General features: G+C 39.5%; 2 protein-coding genes across 2 annotated transcripts in view; one reads left to right on the top strand and one right to left on the bottom strand.

Moving 5' to 3' along the window:
* Positions 1-270: 270 nt before the first annotated feature.
* Positions 271-10,286, bottom strand: ghitm (growth hormone inducible transmembrane protein). The gene is made up of 9 exons (XM_020934620.2): positions 10,175-10,286; positions 7,659-7,814; positions 7,079-7,181; positions 6,789-6,900; positions 6,502-6,643; positions 6,307-6,415; positions 5,162-5,350; positions 3,521-3,701; positions 271-1,150 (listed from the first exon to the last, which is right to left on the bottom strand). The coding sequence occupies exons 2-9, from the start codon at positions 7,788-7,790 to the stop codon at positions 1,063-1,065; spliced, it is 1,056 nt and encodes a 351-aa protein (XP_020790279.1). The 5' UTR covers positions 7,791-7,814; positions 10,175-10,286; the 3' UTR covers positions 271-1,062.
* Positions 10,287-11,400: 1,114 nt separating this feature from the next.
* The window catches only part of LOC110169106 (carbohydrate sulfotransferase 3-like), a 55,317-nt gene continuing 46,869 nt past the window's right edge, over positions 11,401-19,848 (top strand). The window contains exon 1 of the mRNA XM_055150151.1: positions 11,401-11,605. The gene's annotated coding sequence lies outside the window, so the exon portion shown is untranslated. The remainder of the gene's footprint in view (positions 11,606-19,848) is intronic.

Here is a 19,848-nt window from a genome sequence, read left to right as displayed (position 1 = left end):
AAGTCGTACTAAAACATTTTGACAGATTTTTTTTTCGCACTACGTATCACATTTAATCAGCTCCCTGATTTTATGTGATACGGAAAACTCACATGTATGAGTAGATGATGTATAAACTGGGTTAACATGGATTTTCATGTATTTTTTACCCTTTAAAAAACAGATGCTTGAAGACTTTGTGTCAGTTGTATCATAACAGACAAAATATGTAAGATTTGTAGAAATGTTTTGCTTCATATTTAAAGAATTTACTGACAAAACACTTTTTTTTTTTTTAGATTTTATTTGTGAAATTATTATATTTTTCATTAACACATGAACAAACATCTTTTCTTTCACCCACAACAGTCGGAGTCAGACATTTCACCCACTCACGACCTTCAGTTATGAGCTATGACGAGTTATTTCTGCTAAAGTTAAAGCTGCACTGTGTAACTTTTCTGGTGGGAGGGTCCGTCAAATGCTTTTTCCCCATGGAGATTTTATTGTTTTGCCTGGAATGTTCCACAGTGTGGCTTTAAACCAGACCAAGTTACAGGTCAGATCTGTTTTTCGACGTATTTTTGAGCGATAAAACCACCTGTCATTAAATAAACGAGCTGTTTAATGCCACACTGCGGAACTTTCCAGGCACAGCAATGACATATCCACAGAAAAAAAGCAGCTGACGGATCACCAAACCCAAAAGCTACACACTGCAGCTTTAAAATAAATATAAAACAAGCTAAATTACATTAACTTTCAGCATTTTCAACCATTTTTTAAACCAAGAATCCTTAAGAAGAAGTGCTTGTGAATGATATTGTCCCCTAAACCAGTCCGTTCTCCATTTCTCATTTGCAGAGATAGAATGTATTTATTATTTTGGAGTTAGAGAAGAGAAGGTGGTGTAGCTCTGTTAAAGTGAATTTACGGCCACTTTTAATTTCTCTTTCCTCGATTCCTTCTCCTCGATTCTGCGGGAAATGGGTGAGGAAATCCAGAGAACAGAGGATCGAGGAGAAGGAAGCGAGGAGAGAGAGAGAGAATTGAGACGCAGCCCAAGTTGTATTTCTTGTATTTTTACTTCCTTTTTCCTCCTCCTCCGTTCGCCAGAATCATCACGAGCCTCATGAAGATGTTCAGAGTGTCCATGTAGATCCCCATACACCTGCCCAACACAAAAACATAAAAACCGTGATGAAGAATCCTTAAAATGGGACATAATGACAAATATATAAAAGGCAAAACTTGTAATATTATAATTGAATCTGACTCAACATCGGCTCATCTGTCCTTTGTCGTTTTAAAGTCAAAGTATGGGACGTCTTAGCCAAAATATACAGTAAAAATAAGTTGTTTTTATTGCAATGTAGAAAAACGTGTGTCCTCTCTCCATAAACCTGACTCCTGCTTGTTTCCATGGAGACGGAGATATACCTGCTGCTGCTGATACCTGATCTGACTTGAACTGCACTGTCCTTTACACTGGTGTTTTTAGCATAATTTATATATCTGTGGTTACTGTTGTGGTCACAGATGATGTTATTTGTTGTGTCTGTGCACGTAAATGTCCTGTCTTGTACTTTAATGTTTGTCCTGTCTTGTCTATGCATGCGACAAGGAGAAACGTAATTTCGATTCCTTTGTATGTCCAGTACATGTGAAGAAATTGACAATAAAGCGAACTGCGAACTTTGAACCGTATGGCATAAAACCTCTAGCCAGGTTGGCACCACCTAGTGCCTCCGCTCAGTTTCATTTCTGTCCAGCGACTCGGTCAGGAATCATAAAACAACAGACTGTTTGCAAGAACCCTGGAAATGCGAGTTCGGGCACCAGCCAATCAGCAAAGATCCATATACATTCTGTGTTGGCAACGATTCCTGAGATCGAGGATTTAAAGCCGGAACAAAGAGAATGTTTGGTGACTTTTATCAAGAGGAAAGACGTTATTGTCCTTCTTCCTACGGGATTTGGGGAAAGCTTCATATACCAGTTAGCCCTGTTAGCGGCGCATTACAAACGTCACGACTAGGGATGGGCATGATTAATCGATCGATAATTGATCATTAAGAATTTCATCGATTACGTTTATTTTAATCAACAAACCGAATGTATGTTGCTGTGTGTGTCGTGACCAAACAGGTGTGTACATGTGTCTCTGCATCAGAAGGAGCGAGACACAAACAGTGGGTCAGTCTGTAACGAACCGAAGCACAAATGTGGATTTAACGATGATTTGTACAAGAAATTCCACACTTTCCGTTGCGTTGGGACAAGTGTGAGTCCATGTGCACAGTGTATAAAGCAGCACATATGTTTCTGTGTCCAGTGGGAAAAAGTTTTTACCAGGTGAGAGTCGCTCAATGTGGATGACGAGGCCCCGCCCCCCTCCCCCCGTACGCTGTCCTGGTTTTGACAAAAACGCAAATCTGGTCACACTGACCTGTATTCACCTGAGTCATGTCTTTTAATCCAACAGAAAGTTGAACCACATCAGCGACACAAGAGCTGGAGTTTTATCTTCACTTAGTTTATGTAAATTAGTGATGTGGTTTTAAGTTTTGTTTCTGTGAGATTTGAACAAAACTGAATTAAACACATTATAATGTCAAACAGCTGATGTGGCTCTAGAGTCGTTACGGTTTATATGTCGTAAAGTTGAATTTATTTATGCAGATTAGTGCAGATAGTAATAATAATGATGATCATTTTAATATAAAAACGTTAATGATTAATCGATAATCGATCGTTAATTCTTCTGACGATCGATTAAGAAAATTTCATCGAATGCCCATCCCTAGTCACGACCAAATAGCTTTGCACGTGTTTCGTGTTGTGTTTTTTCCGGAAGCTACAATCGTCACTACTTCGATTAACTTCGGAAAAAATCGTCGAAAACATATCCTTGAATCCTATTGGTCAGTCTAGTGTGGGTTGTAGTGGCCCCGACCGATCACAGTCTCTGTTTAAATGTGAAAAACCGAGCCATTTCTAAAGGTCGTCAAATCACGTCTTTAGTGAAACAGCGGAGGAGTCAAAAGTCGTCATTAAGGAAACAGGGGGGTCGTCAAATGTCGTCTTCATGGGGGAAAGAGTTAAGTCGTGTTATAATGTTGTTACCTCCTCAAAAACAGACCTGGAGTTGTGTTTTGTTTCATTCACACGTCTGAGTAACACTTTATGCCTCCATCTCCAAAACTCAAAATGTTCTGCTCTACCTTGTGATGTTATGAAGAGGTAGTTTTAACAGCTACTTTTTTACTTTTTGTTCTGCAGATATCCAGAGCTGAAATGATCCAAATGATTCTAGTGAAGATGTGGGAAGTTTAAAGATGGAACAGTGTTTTCTGTTTGAGAGAAGAACGCCGCCTAAATGTGTTGTGTGTTAAACATGTGTGAATGAAAAAAAAAAACAAAAAAACACAACTCCAGGTCTGTTTGTGACGAGTAAAAACATCATCATAACATAGATCAGAAAATAGCGGAACACCGGCTCTTTAACTCGAAGTAAAACAAAGATAAAAACTGTACGTACGCGTTGATGGGGTCGTACTTCTGGACTCCGTAGTAGTGCGGCGGGGGGTGTGTCTCTGCTCTCTTTATCACCTTCTGAGTGTCGTACAACAGGAACAGACTGAAGAGCACCAGGCCCCCGTACACGGCCACAGAGTACAGCCCCGCGCCCAGGGCAGAGGTGGGGGGCAGGAACATCGAGCCTGGAGGAGGAGGAGGAGGAACAACAAAACTCAAATACACTTACATATTAGGTTTATTGGTAAAACGTACAAACTAGCAGCTGTTTACAAAAAATAAACCAAACAAGAACAATTTAACTCTTTCCCCCCTGGACGCCGACTAGGAACAACCCAGACATGTGTTACTAGTTCTACCCATAGAGCATAACTGCATAAAAGAAAACAGACTTCCACGATATAAATTAATTTTACACTCATGAACTTAATTGAAACACAGACATATTTGTATCTCTGGAAATTTTCGACTCTGAACTCTTCATTTATGGATGTTTAAATGTGATTCAACTCATTTACAGGTTTATAACAGCTCAATGAAAATGAGAGTTTACCTGGTCAGGTGCAAAATCGAAAACAAAAAAACTACATTCAGCATCTGATATCTGCATGTTCTGAGTACTGTATTCATAAAAAAAATTAAAAATATACTTTGTCAAAGTATTTAAACAGATTTCATATCACCAGATACAGTACAGCCAAGTGTGCACCTGTTTTTACCTGTTGTTCACCTGTGTGCACCAATTCGTTTTTTCCATTAAACTTATTCAACTCATTTAACTTATTATAATATAATAATATAATAATAAAACTCTTCCCCGTCAGTGTGTCCAGTATTTGTCATCTTGTTTACTTTCTCATGTGCAGAGCTCCAGCATAAGTGTTTGTTTCTGTAGCGATTCTGTCAATACATCACATCTTGGAAAAAAAGACAGAAATATTTTAAAGGACTCGCCTGAGAAACATCCAGATTTCAGGGCAATTTTGGTTCATAATCGAGTATAAAGCTCAGATAGTTTGTTTGGATATCGCAGGACTCCACACAGACGCATCAGCGGCATTCTCACCTTCGTAAGATTCAATCTCTGTAAGTCCGTCGCTATCGCCGTTTTCCACTTTATAATCAACTTCATCATCACTTTCCATTGCACGTGTTTCGTGTTGTGTTTTTTCCGGAAGCTACCATTCGTCACTACTTCGATTAACTTCGGAAAAAAATCGTCGAAAACATATCCTTGAATCCTATTGGTCAGTCTAGTGTGGGTTGTAGTGGCCCCGACCTGTCGCAGTCTCTGTTTAAATGTGAAAACCCGAGTCGTTTCTAAAGGTCGTCAAATCACGTCTTTAGTGTCAAAAGTCGTCATTAAGGGTACGGGGGGTCGTCAAATGTCGTCTTCATGGGGGAAAGAGTTAAATAGCTCAACACAACTAATATTACAAGTGATTTCTTCAAATTCAACACAAAATGCTCCTTTTATAAACTACTGCGGTCTCAAAATTATTCAACCCCTTTATGACAAGCATCTTTAGTACTTAGTAGAGCGCTCTTTTGCTGTTATGACCTGCTAAAACAAGAAAAGCATTTAAAAAGGCCTGCATAATAAGACTAACAGGTCTGTGTTTGTACTAAAGTTCTGAGTTTTTACCGATGGAAGAAGCGAAGACGACTCCGAACCCGACCGCCAGAGGCCCTCCCATGTACAGGAACTTCTCGCTGGGCGCACACATGGCGACGGTGGAGAGTCCGCCCACGATGCCCGCCGTGTACCAGGCGGCACGCATCATCAGGGGACCGCCCAGGAGAGTCAGAGGAGCGATCACTGCCCCCATCACGCCTGGAGGAGAAACAACAACACCACTGTGGTCAACATCTATTAACATATTAAACAGTCTGAGAATGTTGGTGAATGTGTGACCAAGGACAGTTCCATGGTTGCATTTGTAAGTTAAATTACTCTGAGTTAACAAATCACAAAGGCCTTAATTAGAGAAATGATTAAAAAGGAAACACTGGTACAATAATAATAAGCACATGAGCAGCTTGGACAAGACTTTTAAAAGGGTTTGGCTGCCATCTGGTGGTGAAATAGTGTAACTACACCAGACATGTCAGCCAAATATTGCCCACGAAATCAAATCAAATCTGTATTAGAGCTGGTCCTCCGGCTACAGATCAACTATAGAGACATTATTTATTTTAAATTGTGTTAATATTTTATATTCTGCTTGTTCTGTATTCAATGTTTAAGCAAAACTATTAGTAAACTTTTATTTTAATAAGATTACATATCTCGAAAGAAGAGAAAACATGCAGGTGTTGTTGAAAATTTTCAATAAATATTTAGTTTGGCCCACGACTTAGTCCCAGTTTTTAACTTTGGGCCTCTGTGATTTTGAGTTTGACTCCTGAACTATACAAATAAGAATCCTAAGCAAGAGATACTGTGTCAACTGACTGATAAATTATAAACTTATCACTTCAATTCCATTGTGGTCAAAATGTAAAAAGTTCAATAAACATTGTCTCACTCGCACACAGACAGCTGCACTTTTAGCAGCAGGTTTAATTGACAGTTATCAGACCAGTTGTGTAAGGAGGGATAAGCACCTCAACAACAAGCTCAGTCCTGACCCACAAAGATTCTAAAAATGGAGCTCGGTTGCAAATGAGCTGCTATAACTGCTAGAATCGATTCATCTTGCTTGAGCCGAACGCTACAGGTGACGCCACTCTCCCTCAGTCCACTTCTACACACAGTCTGTGGACAGAAGACAGTGTTGTGGTTCTTACCTGCGTGGAGCATCCAGGCCAAGTGTTTGGGCATCGGGCTGTGCTCATAAGAAATGGACCTCACCAACATCCCGGCTCCAATCATGGCCGCAAAGGTCGCCCCGATCGCCTGAAAGGACACAAGATTTACAGTTAACAAACTAATATCTAACCATAAAGGATAAAATAAGTTAAACAAAAATGTGTGTCTCGTACCAGCCAGGAGCCCCTCATCATGAGGCCGAGCAGAGCGGGCGTCCTGCTCACAGCCACAGCAGACAGAGCCGTCAGACCCACACTCCCGGCAAAATACATGTACGTGGAGTGGATCCGGTCCTTCACGTACTGAGGCCAGATCCTGAGGAAAACAGGAGGAGGAAAACGTTGTGGTTAAAACAATTCTTATAAAACATGCCTTAGGAGCGTGAATGAAAATGGGTCTAAAGTGTAGTTTTGTGGCAGTGATACATGGTTATAAAGTAGAGGAAACGATTCAAACTTACACAGCTTTCTCGATGGCCCCGATCTCGTTGGACATTCCCAGTCCATAATAACACAGAGCTCCCAAACCCACTGCAGCTCCTCCGGCCAGGATCAGCCTCCCTGTGCTGTCGACTGGACAGGAAACAGACTTTTCAGAGAAACACAAACGTAACATACAAAATCATGTCTACAAAACATAACCCTGTCACATCCTGTTTTAATCTTCACTGTCTTAAGAAATAAATCTGACTGCACTATGGATAGACGTGTGAGATTATCTGTGATGTGAGTGAGGAGAGCGTGTCGTTACTTTTGATGGCGGTCTCTGAAACAGGCCCAAACGCCGCCTCTTTGAGCGTCTCTCTGGCCGATCGACCTTTCCTGAAACCAAACCTTGACTTGGTCGACAAACCCTGAAACACAAGAAGAAAAAAAAAAAAAACAGTTTAACTCAAACAGCTCCACCACCACAGGACGCCACACCACGAGGAATCTGTCCTTTGATTTGACCTTCACAGCACAAACTGGGACCCTGGTGCGGAGACAGAAACTTGTGTGTTTTTCTTGAGAGATGAACATGTTTTTTAATGTGACTCTTTGCGATTTTAATGTTTTGTACCGACTGTGATTACTCGTTGGCCAGACCTGTCTTGAAAAAGAAACTAATCTAAATGGGATTTCCTGGTTAAATAAAAAAATAAAACAGTGTAAAGCAGAGCAAGAGTAAAGAGCAGACTGTTATATGCATGTGTGTATGTAGCTGACGATTTAATAACTAACAGAGATTCGATGATAATTCGACAAAAGAATATTTGTTCAGAAAACTAACAAAAGCGTCTGCACTTTAAAGTCATTAATGTTAAAAATGAAAATGTTTCCCAGCTGTTCACCTGTTGTTGTCGGAGCAGGGGGGCAGCGGGCTTCAGACAGGAAGTCCTGAGCGCGGGAAAACTCTGAGTGAAAACGGGACGCAGCCCAGAGAGAGGAACGGCCCGGAGGCTCGCCAGCCTCGCCACCAACATGATCTGACTGGGTTTAAGGTTCACCTGACAGAGAGAAAACGTCATTATCAAAATGTCCTGCTCACCTGTGAAGACGAGAAACTAAAGTATTATCAGTATATTCAATTCAAGTTTATTTATTTAGCACATTTAAAACGACTTCAGCTGACCAAAGTGTATTACGATATACGTGTCACGATATATCCCAAAACAAAGGACAATATATAATGATTTATCAATAATTGTGTATGATGGGGTATATCTTCACCAGAACAAAACTGGAAGAAAGGCAATTAATATTTAAAATTATGAGAACAGTAAACAGAACTTGTGACTTTAAACTATTGAGACACTTTGAAATGATAAAAAAAAATTGTGCAATGGAGTATCGAGATTTATCACTGAATTGTTTTTTTTTTTACCACCACAAACTAAAAGTCCACAGAAACAGAAGAAACAGACATACAGATAAGATAACACATGCGAAAACTACAATAAAACACCAAGATATCTTGTCTAGTTAGTATAGTTTGACCAGACGTCCCTGTTTACCCGGGATAGTCCCAGTTTTGAGCCCTGTGTCCCCTGTCCCAGCAGATTTATACAAAACCAGTGATTTGTCTTAATTTTACAGAAGAACTGTCCCAGGTGTCCCTATTTTTGACCAATCCGATCCTGCCATCAGTAAACAGAGGCATAAATTGTCATTTGTTTTGGTAAAATACAGAAAAGCTGCTTAAAAACAACCAAAACACAAAGAAAGTGTCACTATACTGACTCACATTAGTGCCGAGTGCAGAACAATTTTCCTTAATTATGCACTTATTTCACAGTTTCATTATTACCAACCACCACAAACCAGGAATGTCCTAGTTTTTTTTTTATTTTCTGAAAATCTGATCACCCTTTGAGAAAGGAAAGCAGAGTACAGTAAATGTCTGTAGAGCGGTGGTAGAGACGACCGATCACAGACCTTATCGTCTGCGTCGCTTCCCCTGCTGTCTGCTTCGTTTCGACGCATAGTTAGAAAATTTCGGAGGTGCATGTCGGTGACGGAGACGATATGACGCTGAACCGTAAATTGTCTTTAAGCTTGTATGAAACCCCAGGAAGAAGAGGTGAGTTTTAAGTTTAGTCTTTAACTACATTACAAACTGCATTCATTTCAGGATAACAAAATTTACAATAATAATGCTCATATTAACAAAAGAGATAAATATATTGTTTCTGAATTAAATTGTCAGATGTTCCTCAAGACGTAGAGAAGACAAGAACTGAACCCCCTGGAAGGCAAACTCGAGTTACACAAATGTATGACATCACTCGGCTTTTGTAAGAAATAAATATTCATATGAGATTGTAGTTTTAATGATAAACCAATCACTATTTGAAATGTGGTAATGGTAGTTTTAGGTTTCTGATAGAAGTTTTCTCTTTTTTCTCTACTAGGAGTGTGCAAAAATACTGAAATATCGATATATCGTATCGTTTAATGTGATGATACCGTATCGATATCGTGGGCTGCTGTATCAATATAGTATTTTTTGGTGTATTTTACTAAATTATTTTATTACAGCTACAGTTTTGTTGCTTGACATTTTCACAGTTTTAATAATTAAAATGTTTGTGTTTCTTTTTAACTTTGCACAAGAAGTGGTTTAACAAAGACTTTTTTGAACCGTATTGAATCGAACTGAAATATATATCGTATCGAACCGAAAGTGCACTGTATCGAGTTATGTATCGTATCGGCAACTTCTTAACGATACCCAGTTCTAATTTCTACGCGATATTCTGTGGTTATGAAATTGCTGAGTCATGCCGTTTTGTTTTGTTCACCAAATGTCTCAAAATTTATACAAATAAATAAATAAAATAAATAAGAACACTAAAATAAACTAAACTGTACCTACTGATTTATATTTTACGTAACTTTAAAATAATAATAATAATAAAAAATCCACGTCATTTTGTTTAATTAATGAGGATAAGTACTTAATAAAAAGAAAACATAATGTGATATTTAACAGTTTCCTAAACCATTTTTGTTATTTTAATCTCAATACAATAGCACTAAAAATGCTACGAGCTAAAAAAAAAACAAAAACGAAAGTAAAGTTTGGATATTTCGGTATTTAACATATTACAACGAAAATAAATTAAATCAAACCTTAAATATACGTAAAATCTAAGTTAATAGTGACCTTATAAACTGTAAACATGACATGTGCTAACACGATGTAACTGCGTACGGATTTGGCGTGCAAAAAATCCGGCTATTAAACCGGATAATTTACCAGGATCGCCACCAAATTGAGATTACGTTAAATATTCTCTGCATGACACTTCAAAAATACAAAAATACGCGATATTATACGTTAAAAATGTCAAATAAACTCACTCACCAGCAGAGAAGCGTTTATCGTTCACCTTTCAGATCCGAGTGCGCAGTTTTCTGACGCAACTGTTCCTGTTCTGTAACCTTCGTGAAAATTCGCCGTGCCTACGTCATCGAGCGGCGACAGGTCGGAGGGGATTTGTAGTTTTTTTTTTTGTTTTGGTGAGACGCGCTTACAAAACGAACTACAGGCGCGTTTATGAGCTGTAAAACCTCTTGGCGCCTGAAAACGAACTTATGTCACTGTTAGGTAATAAAAATTAAATAAAAAAACAACGTAAAGTAAAATAATATAAAACAAAATAAAGTAAAAACTAGTTTGTTAAAAATGACCACAAAGCTAGTTTAAAATAAATAAATAAAAATAAAACAAAAATAAAATAAAACAAAATAAAGTAAAATAAAATAGGCTACTTTAAAATAAATAAATAAATATACAAATAAATAAATAAATATACATACAAATAAATAAATAAATAGGAAATAAAAAGAAAACTGAAAAAAAATAAATAAAATAAAGTAAAATAAAATTAAATAGTCAATTAAAATCAGCACAACAAGGTTACTTTATAATAAATAAATAAATAAATAAAAATAAAACAAAATGAAGTAAAATAAAATAAAATAGTCTATTAAAATTACCACAACAATGCTACTTTGTTTACTTATTCAACATGGATACGTGTGCGTTAGTTAGTTAGTTAGTTAATTAGTTAAAGTCACTTGTAAACCTATATACAGAGTTGTAGGTCTAAGTTTAAAAAGCTAACTCTTTTACTGTATTTTTACGTAATTACTTCTACTTTCTTATTTCTTTTCAATAATATCAATAAATTCAATTCACACTAATCAGCCAGTATGTAAATGTTTAAAAACTATAGTGATTATGTGGTGGCACAACTCCCTATTGTCCAGTGGATGGCGCCATAGTGTCTTACGTAGGCTACAAGTGGACTGACCAAACTTTATCCTCGTGGCTCTTTCCCACAGCGTATCTATAAAACCCCAAAACCTTCATAAAAACGTAAACTTCTCAAAATATCAGCCTATATCTTACATTTCATAACTTATTGTTTTATACTTCTAATTCCATGTAGCGACTGTCAGACCTCCTGGGGTTTTTTAATTCCCACTTTGGCACCACGCCCCCTCCGCGCTCCTTTTAGGCACTCAAACTTTCCCGAGTGCCTCTGCGTGATTGCCCCCGATGCCAGTTCAGTCCACGGAGCGCGACACCGAAGCTGGACACGGACTTAACTCTCTCCTCCATCCGCTTTCTCTGCGCTGTCTCTGCGTTGTTACCTGTTTTTTATTCGCCTGAAGCCAACATGGGGACTTATCGCGGAGATACGGCGCGTTTGGAGAGGTTTGGAGTGCGTCTGGGTAACTTTATGGATCAAATGGAGACTTTACGCAGCGCCAAAGAACGATCAGAATGGTGAGTTACGCGCGCCGAGGCTAAATATGAACTTGTGTTTTCCAGAAATTAACTTTTAGTAAACTTTTAAAAAATACTGTTTTGATCAAATTAATGCAAAAACGAAATGTGAAATTTAACCTAAAACTCTTTTTTTCCGTTTTCATTTAGTCTACGCTTAAGAATTTTTGACTGTTCTAAAGATTTTCAAAGTTTTTTAGTCTTATATCAGTTTTATGTCAAGTTTATTTATTATTTTATTCTCCAAAACTAACTCCTGACTCACTACAATCTTTAAAAATGTTAAAAACTTACCAGTTCCAGATTGCATAACTCTCCAATAATGTTATTTTTTGTGTATTTTGCTGTAGTCTAGTCTCTTTTTCTTGCCTTTGTGACGCATCTTTAAGTTTCTTTTGAAAAACTTTAAACTTATGTATTATTATTTTATCAAATTTACATTGAAATGAAGTGTATAAAGGTTTATTTTGACTTGTAAATAATAACAAAAACTCTAAACTAGTCACAGAAAGTCTTGATTTGACTAAAAGCATGTTAAAACTTCTCCTGAATACGACTAATTTTCTGTCATTATTTTAACAACCCAACACCTACGGACATGAGACTAACCAGTGGAGATTTCTTGGTTGGTTTTGACTGAACGAAATCAACCAAATCAAGTTAGGAACGGTCTAAAATGAACTGCGTTGCCATGGTTTCCAGTCGTTCATTGGACGGGCATGACTCGAATTTGGTGCAGACTCTGTCCCCTGATGCAGAGATACGAGAACAAAAACTGTCCTCACTTACCCCGTTTATAGAGACTTTATTTAATTTTAGATCACATTTTAAGTTCTTTTTTTTTTTTTTTTAGCTGGGGGCACTGATTTGTCTGAAGCTGTGTTACTCAAGTTTGACTTTAATTCATGGTGCGTTGTGTAACTTTTCTGGTGGAAGCTCCATCATCTGCTTGTCTCCATGGAGATATTACAGTTTTTTGCCTGGATTATTCCACAATATGAACATAAATAAACTTGGTAATCACATTGGAGACAGGATTAATGCTCAGATCTACGGAGAAGCGAGCCTGCATACTTTAAGCAGAGGCAGCGCTACCATTAGGCAAAAGTAGGAGCTCGCCTGGGGCCCCTGAACCTGGAGGGGCCCCCAACCGATTGTCCTCAGTGCCACTAATGGCCGAGACTAGAGGTCTGCGCGGGACAGAATTTTGAGTCCCGCTCCCGCAAAGAATTGTAATTTTCAGTCCCGCTCCCGCCCGCATCTGCAATATTTTGTCCCGCGCCCGCAAGTCCCGCAGGATGGGAACCTTTGCTTTATTAAACTCTATCAAACACGGAGAAGCGAAAGAAACTGGGCTGCGTATGAGAAGAGGCGCGGTGAGCGATCCAGCGGCATGGTTAAGTCCTGGCTAAATCCTGTTTTAGTCCTGGTTTTAGAGCAGTTTTTAGACCTGGTTTAGTTCTGGTTTTGTTGCGCAGCCAGCACGACGCATGGAAGGGGGGACTGTTCGCGCGGCGTAAGGGACGCGGGGGGACTGTTCGCACGGCGTAAGGGACGCGGGGGACTGTTCGCGGCGTAAGACGGGGGACTGCGCGCGGCGTAAGGGTCGCGGGGGGACTGTTCGCACGGCGTAAGGGACGCGGGGGACTGTTCGCGCGGCGTAAGGGACGCGGAGGGGACTGTTCACGTGGGCGTACTGGAAGGAAGGACTGTTCGCGCGGTGTAAGGGAAGCGAGGGGGACTGTTCACGCGGCGTACTTGGAAGGGACTGTCCGCGTGGCGTAAGGGAAGCGGGGGGACTGTTCGCACGCCGTACGGGACGGGTGGGTCAGTCTGCGCAGTGTGCGGGAAGGGGGACAGTCTGCTGCTTAAAATGTTTATATTAATGCCAAATAAAATCTCCAGCACAAATTATGCATGATATTCTTACATTCATCTTTTTTATATTTTACTTTATACTCATATTTAATTTGACTGCAGTTTATCGTCCCTCCCACCCGCTCCCGCGTTGTTTAGCCCCACTCCCGGCCGCGCCCGCAGCGAGCTTTCAAAATGTGTCCCGCGTCGCAGTGGTTTGTGCGGAACTGCAGGGCTCTAGACAAGACCTCAGAGCTATTTGATTTTCTCTCAATACGACAATAAATGAGAGTAGTTTTTAATCATAATACTTACTTATAATAATCTTATAATACTTACTAAACAATAAAACACCATGAAAATAGTATATGATTGTCAAATTTTAATTGTCAAAACATTCACCCTTTTCACGTTAGAACGAACTCATCAGCTTGACCCTGATTCTAACATAATCATAGCAGAACTCAGACCCAGTAACAAAAAACCAAGATGTTAAATGAAATAAATTAAATAATGTTTAATTAACAGGGTTTTAACAGGTAAATTAACAAAACAGACTAAAATAAATACAGAAAATAACCTAAACTAAGAAACAATACAACAGACAATGAGTTTTGTGCCACAAAAAGGGGTCATGCAGGCCAGTTTATTGAAGGTGGGATTGGGTATTATGATCCCGGACGAGCCCCCGATTTGTTACGACGCAGCTCGATTGGGGTGAGGGAAGTAAAAATAAACCAAGGTGGAAAGTAACAAAACAGACTAATATACAGAAAATAATGTAAACTAAGAAACAAAACAACAGACAATGAGATTTGTGCCACGAAAGGGGTGACGCAGGTTTACACAAAACGAGTGGTAAAACTAAGAGACGCACACGAACTCAAACACAAGTTCCCAGAATGAAACACATAAACCCACAAACAGAACTGAGTCAGTGATTTATCAAATTAAAAAAGGCACAAAACAGAACAACAGATACAAGATACTTTTGACACCTGTAAACAGAGATATGTTTAATGCCCTACTCAGTGTTGGGGAGTAACAGATTACATGTACTGGAGTTATGTAATCAGAGTACAAATGATGAGTAACTGTATTCAGTTACAGTTACTGTTTCAGTGAGTGGTAATTGGATTACAGTTATTTTGTTGAAATAAATGGATTACACAGAGGGATTTTCCTGTTTTCATATTTTGGGTTAAACTAGGACTTAATCAGGATTAAACCAGGTCTAAAACCAGGACTAAAATCAGGACTAAAGTCAGGACTAAAACGAGGACTAAAACCACAACTAAAACCAGAACTAAACCAGGACTAAACCAGAACTAAACCAAGACAAAAAAACAGGACTAAACCAGGACTAAAATCAGGACTAAATCAGGACTAAAACCAGATCTTAAACCAGAACTAAACCAGGATTAAACCAAGACAAAAAAACAGGACTAAACCAGGACTAAAACCAGAACTAAACCAGGACTAAAACCAGAAACTAAACCAGAACTAATCCAGGACTAAACCAGGACTAAAACCACAACTAAAACCAGAACTAAACCAGGACTAAACCAAGACAAAAAAACAGGACTAAACCAGGACTAAAACCAGAACTAAATCAGGACTAAAACCAGAACTAAACCCAGAACTAAACCAGGACTAAACCAGGACTAAAACCACAACTAAACCAGGATTAAACCAAGACAAAAAAACAGGACTAAACCAGGACTAAAACCAGAACTAAAACCAGGACTAAAACCACAACTAAAACCAGAACTAAACCAGGACTAAAACCAGAACTAAACCAGGACTAAACCAGGACTTAAAACCAGGACTAAAACCAGGACTAAAATCAGGACTAAAACCAGGACAATATCAAGTAATCCAAAGTATTCAGATTACGTTACTCACTTTAAGTAATTTAATGGATTACGTTACAAACTACATTTTGGGATGTGTAATCTGTAATCTGTAGGGGATTACATTTTTAAAGTAACCTTCCCAACACTGGCCCTACTGTGGGATATTCCAGGTAAAGAAATAGCATCTCCATGGAGACGAGCACATAGTGGACCCTTTACCTCAGAAGTTACATAGTGCATCTTTAATTTAGACGTGACTGACTTTGCTGAAACTACAGCAGGTGAGCTGATTTGTGTCACTCTTACATTTTTGTTGAAAATCAAACTCCTAAACAGGACCACGATCGCTCGGACTGATCACAGGCTCCTGAAAATGTGCTCTTTAAATCCATTTTGTGTTTTATCTTGACTTTTCAGACTATGTAAAAACTTTATTTTGTTGTGTTTTGTTTCATTCACACAAACCCTGCGCATTTACACTGAGTTCTTCTTCTCTCGGACAGAAAACACTATTATATCTTGTGATTAGGGATGTAACAATAACCAAAATATCGTGATATCGTATCGTTAAAGTACAATATATATCGGATTACAAGTCTCTTTGTTTAAATTAACAGTTATAGTTCAGCAATAGCAAAAAAAAAGACAGAGGGAACTACATAGACCATGATCCTTTGCTCTATTTCAGTGCAGTTCTAACACTTTTAAGTCTTAGTTCTATGGATTAAATCTTGTCAAGGTGTTTTAAAGGTTGTATAGAGGATTTTTTTAAGGGAAGAGAAATACAGCGACAGTCCTTGTGCGCGTTCAGAATTACTGTTGAAGTTTCCTGTCTAGAAGTAATTCAGCGACCGACGCGTCAGTTTTTAGACCCTTCGTCTGCTTCGGTCGCGCCATCGCTGGATGAGACCTCCAAGAATCACCTCAGTTTGGCTTTGCTACTTTTCCACTTCTCTTCTTCTTTCAGCGACCTCAAAAACGGACTTTCTTTTGCGGCGAACCGGTCGTGGATTCTCGTCCGCCGTCGCGACAAACTTTGTGCGAAATGCGAGGAAGCGACAGTTCGAAAATGCCTCTAAGAACCGCTGCATAAACCACGTAATCCCCGCGCTCCGACGAGTCAGTTATACTAGGGAGTTTGATTGACAATCTAACAGCCAATAGAAAATGAGGGAGCCTCGTTTTCTATTGGCTGATGTTTATCTGGCCTCACTACGTCCACAGTTGATAGATTTTCGTTCTTTTTTTTTTTTTGGTCATCATAATTACAAAGCTGCTGCGTCTCTGTAATGGTATTTTAATCTTTCACTGACAATTTGAAACAAAAAAAAAATTCCCCCATACAACCTTTAAGAGAAAAAAGAAGCATATTAACAGTTTTGCCTCCACAAAATATCGCAATAAATATCGTACTAAGAGATTTGGATATTGTTACATCCCTAATCGTGAGCATCTTCAACATATCGTGAGCTTTCCCATGATATCGCAATAAATATCGTACTGTGAGGTTCATACCGTGACGATATCGTATCGTGAGACTTGGACATCTTATTAGGTTCTTTTTTCAGACCAAGAGTTTTGTTTTCATACCTGACAGTTTCGACTGCTCACTAGCGTCTTCCTCAGAGTCACGTGATGTTTCTGTGACGTGTCGTTCAGATGATTTAAACAGGTTTTGGCGCTGTCTTTCTACCGGTGGAGGCAGGACGACAGCGCCACCTGCAGTCTGACTTCCTCAGGACAGCATCCCAGGTGTGTGAGAGTAAAAAAGCCCGTCGTCCTGTTTTATCGTCCTGTGGGCACGTTTCCGTATTTCGATTGCCTCTTTAATCCAGCGACGATGTTTGTTTTCCTCTGTCCCAGTGATGAAATACGGAAACGTGCCCACGGGACAATAAACCAGGACAAGGGGGCTTTTTTACTCTCACACACCTGGGATACTGTCCCCAGGAAGTGGGACTGCAGGTGGCGCTGTCATCCTGCCTCCACTGGTAGGAAGACAGCAACAAAACCTGTTTAAACCATCTGAGCGGCACGACACAGCAACATCACGTGACTCTGAAGAAGACGCTAGTGAGCAGTCGAAACTGTCAGGTATGAAAACAAACTCTTAGGCTACATACAGACTGCAGGGCTTAACGCTCAATTCCGATTTTTTTGTGAAATCCGATGTTTTTGCGAGGTCGTTTACATTTCCAATTAAATGCGACTTGTATTCAATCCCCTGTGTAACAGTAAACGGCCCGAAAGTGTCCCAAGTGTCATGTGCACTGGAGACACGACGACGTCAACCGCAGCGAGCGTCTCTGTGTTTACGGAAGTTGTCCAAACATGGACGCAGCATCGAGCACCTGGAGATTTTAAAGTTCCTCTGGTACCGGAGCCAGAACATGAACAACTTACTTGTTTTAAGGAGGAGATTGAGAAGGAGAAGGACGAGGTTTTTGGTCGTGGTGTTTTTGTGGGCAGCGGCAGCGACGTCTGTTGAAAGGAACATGTGGATGTGGAGACGGAGCCAAGAGTGGTGAGTGGAGATGTGCTTCACTTCAGTGACACAGAGTTCATTAACAATTTTTCGCCTACTTCAGCACAGAATAGTGACGTTTGTGTCTTGTTGATAACGTGTAGGTGGATGAATGCACTTTGACCGTTCACACTGAAGTCACATGTCAAAAGATCAGATATGTATCAGTTTCAGGAGCACATATCCAAGTGTCCTGGGTCACATTTGAAAACATTTGATCTGTGTGGTTCAGACTGTCAATAAAAGATCAGATACAGGAACATAGAGGCCAAAAAATTGGATTTGGGTCACTTCAGGCTGCAGTCTGAACACAGCCTTAGTCTGAAAAAAGAACCTAATAACATAAATTATCGGAAGACCAAATGAACCTCATCGGTCTAGACTTGGATATCATTACACCCCTACTTGTGATGTCATGTGGTTATACAGGAAGTGCTCCACTGTGTTTTTAAACTCCACACACTTTCACGAGAATCATTTGGATCATTTCAGCTCTGGAAATGCAAATCTCTATTGAACTGAACGTAAAATGAGCTGTTCACTTGAAAACTACCACTTCATGACATCACAAAGTGGAACAGAGCATGTTGAGCTTTGGAGATGTAGACTGACTAATAATAAAGAGTTATTCAAACATGTGAATGAAACAAAACACAACTAGATCTGTTTATGAGGAGGAAACAAATCTCACAAGAATCAATTTTGCGTAATATAGGGCTCTAAATAAATCTGTATCATTCTATCTTCATTTTTGTCTTTCCACGTTGCCCTTTTTTACATAATTTTCCTTGTAAAAATGTGCAGAGGTCATCAGTTACAACTGTTTACGTGACATTTGGACTCCAGGAATCAGATCAGATCAGGTTTTTGGGGCATGTGAACGGAGACACGGAGTCAAAATCCACTCTGTAATTGTGACCTTATTAAAAGAATCAGGCGCGTTTCATTTCACAAGCTTCACTAATTTTTCATCGCGCCGCAGTGGGCCATTATTCATACTCGGCGGCAGATCATCAACATTCCTTTGGGCGGTGACGCCAACCGGAGGCACTGCTCGGTCTGGAGATCTGTTACTCGAATTAGTCTTTAATCTGAGCTTGGTTTTTTAGCACAATCTGCCCAGAAAGAGCTGACTCAGATGAATTAACCACTGGGTCCCTTTTAAACGCCGGGTGCAGGTGTATAGTTTGATAAATAACTGTTGGTTCCAAATAAACAGAGTCAAACTTCTTTATTTAAACAAGATTTGATGATTACTGTAGCAACACCACAGAGAGTGTGATGTTTACAGTCGACACAGGAGCAGTTTGACTTCAGGTCAGTCCTGCCCACACCAGACTGGTTGTGTGACTGAGTGGATAGGCTGTATTCTCTCTGCGCTGCGTCCAGTCAGTCTCAGCTTCATTGAAAAAGTGGCGGACCAGATCCAGATTCACATCGCAGTGAAATCTCGATTTTTAAATGACGTAAAAAAGAAAGATGAAGCAACATAGCGGGCAGGAAAAGGATGCAGTTTTGAGGAGTTTTGGTGATAATATTTCAGTTTGGTGATTCGGAGGAAGCAGCGGCATCATCGTAGCAGCTGTGGCGTAAAAGGAAAGTTGTGGCAAAGGGGACGAGGCAGCCGGAATCGTGCCGATAAAGTAGGCAAAGTATCGCCAGGCCATCGCATAACGGTGAAAAAATAAATTATAGTCATACTGGTTGAAAGAATTTGAGGATCATATTTTCCCAGTTTTCCGCCTGGTCTCAAATAAATGCCTGGTCTTTAAGTGATTCAAACAAATCAACGCCCCGGTTATTGTTTGGTATTGTTTGGTATTGTTTGGTATTGTGTCACTCTCACCTTTTTGTTGAAAATCAAGTTTAAGTTAAATAAGTTTATTTTTTATATGGTGCTTTTTTACAGACAAATGTCACAAAGACACTTTACAGAGAATTATTCATTCACTTCATACCCAGTGGTGGTAAGATACTATTTAGGGGCAGACTGAGGGAAGTGTGGC

Source organism: Boleophthalmus pectinirostris, unplaced genomic scaffold, assembly GCF_026225935.1.
Source record: "Boleophthalmus pectinirostris isolate CB_2022bp ecotype Guang Dong unplaced genomic scaffold, ASM2622593v1 HiC_scaffold_14, whole genome shotgun sequence".
Classification (NCBI taxonomy): domain Eukaryota; kingdom Metazoa; phylum Chordata; class Actinopteri; order Gobiiformes; family Gobiidae; genus Boleophthalmus; species Boleophthalmus pectinirostris.
This window is presented reverse-complemented; position numbering and strand designations above follow the sequence as displayed.

What these genes read in the sequence shown, in the direction of transcription:
- ghitm (XM_020934620.2), bottom strand. Translation starts at nt 7,790, where the DNA reads ATGTTGGTGGCGAGGCTGGCGAGCCTCCGGGCCGTTCCTCTCTCTGGG. An exon ending in TTCAGAGACCGCCATCAAAA is followed by an intron (nt 6,901 to 7,078) that starts GTAACGACACGC and finishes TTTCCTGTCCAG; the next exon opens with TCGACAGCACAGGGAGGCTG. An exon ending in AAGTACGACCCCATCAACGC is followed by an intron (nt 1,151 to 3,520) that starts GTACGTACAGTT and finishes TGTGTTGGGCAG; the next exon opens with GTGTATGGGGATCTACATGG.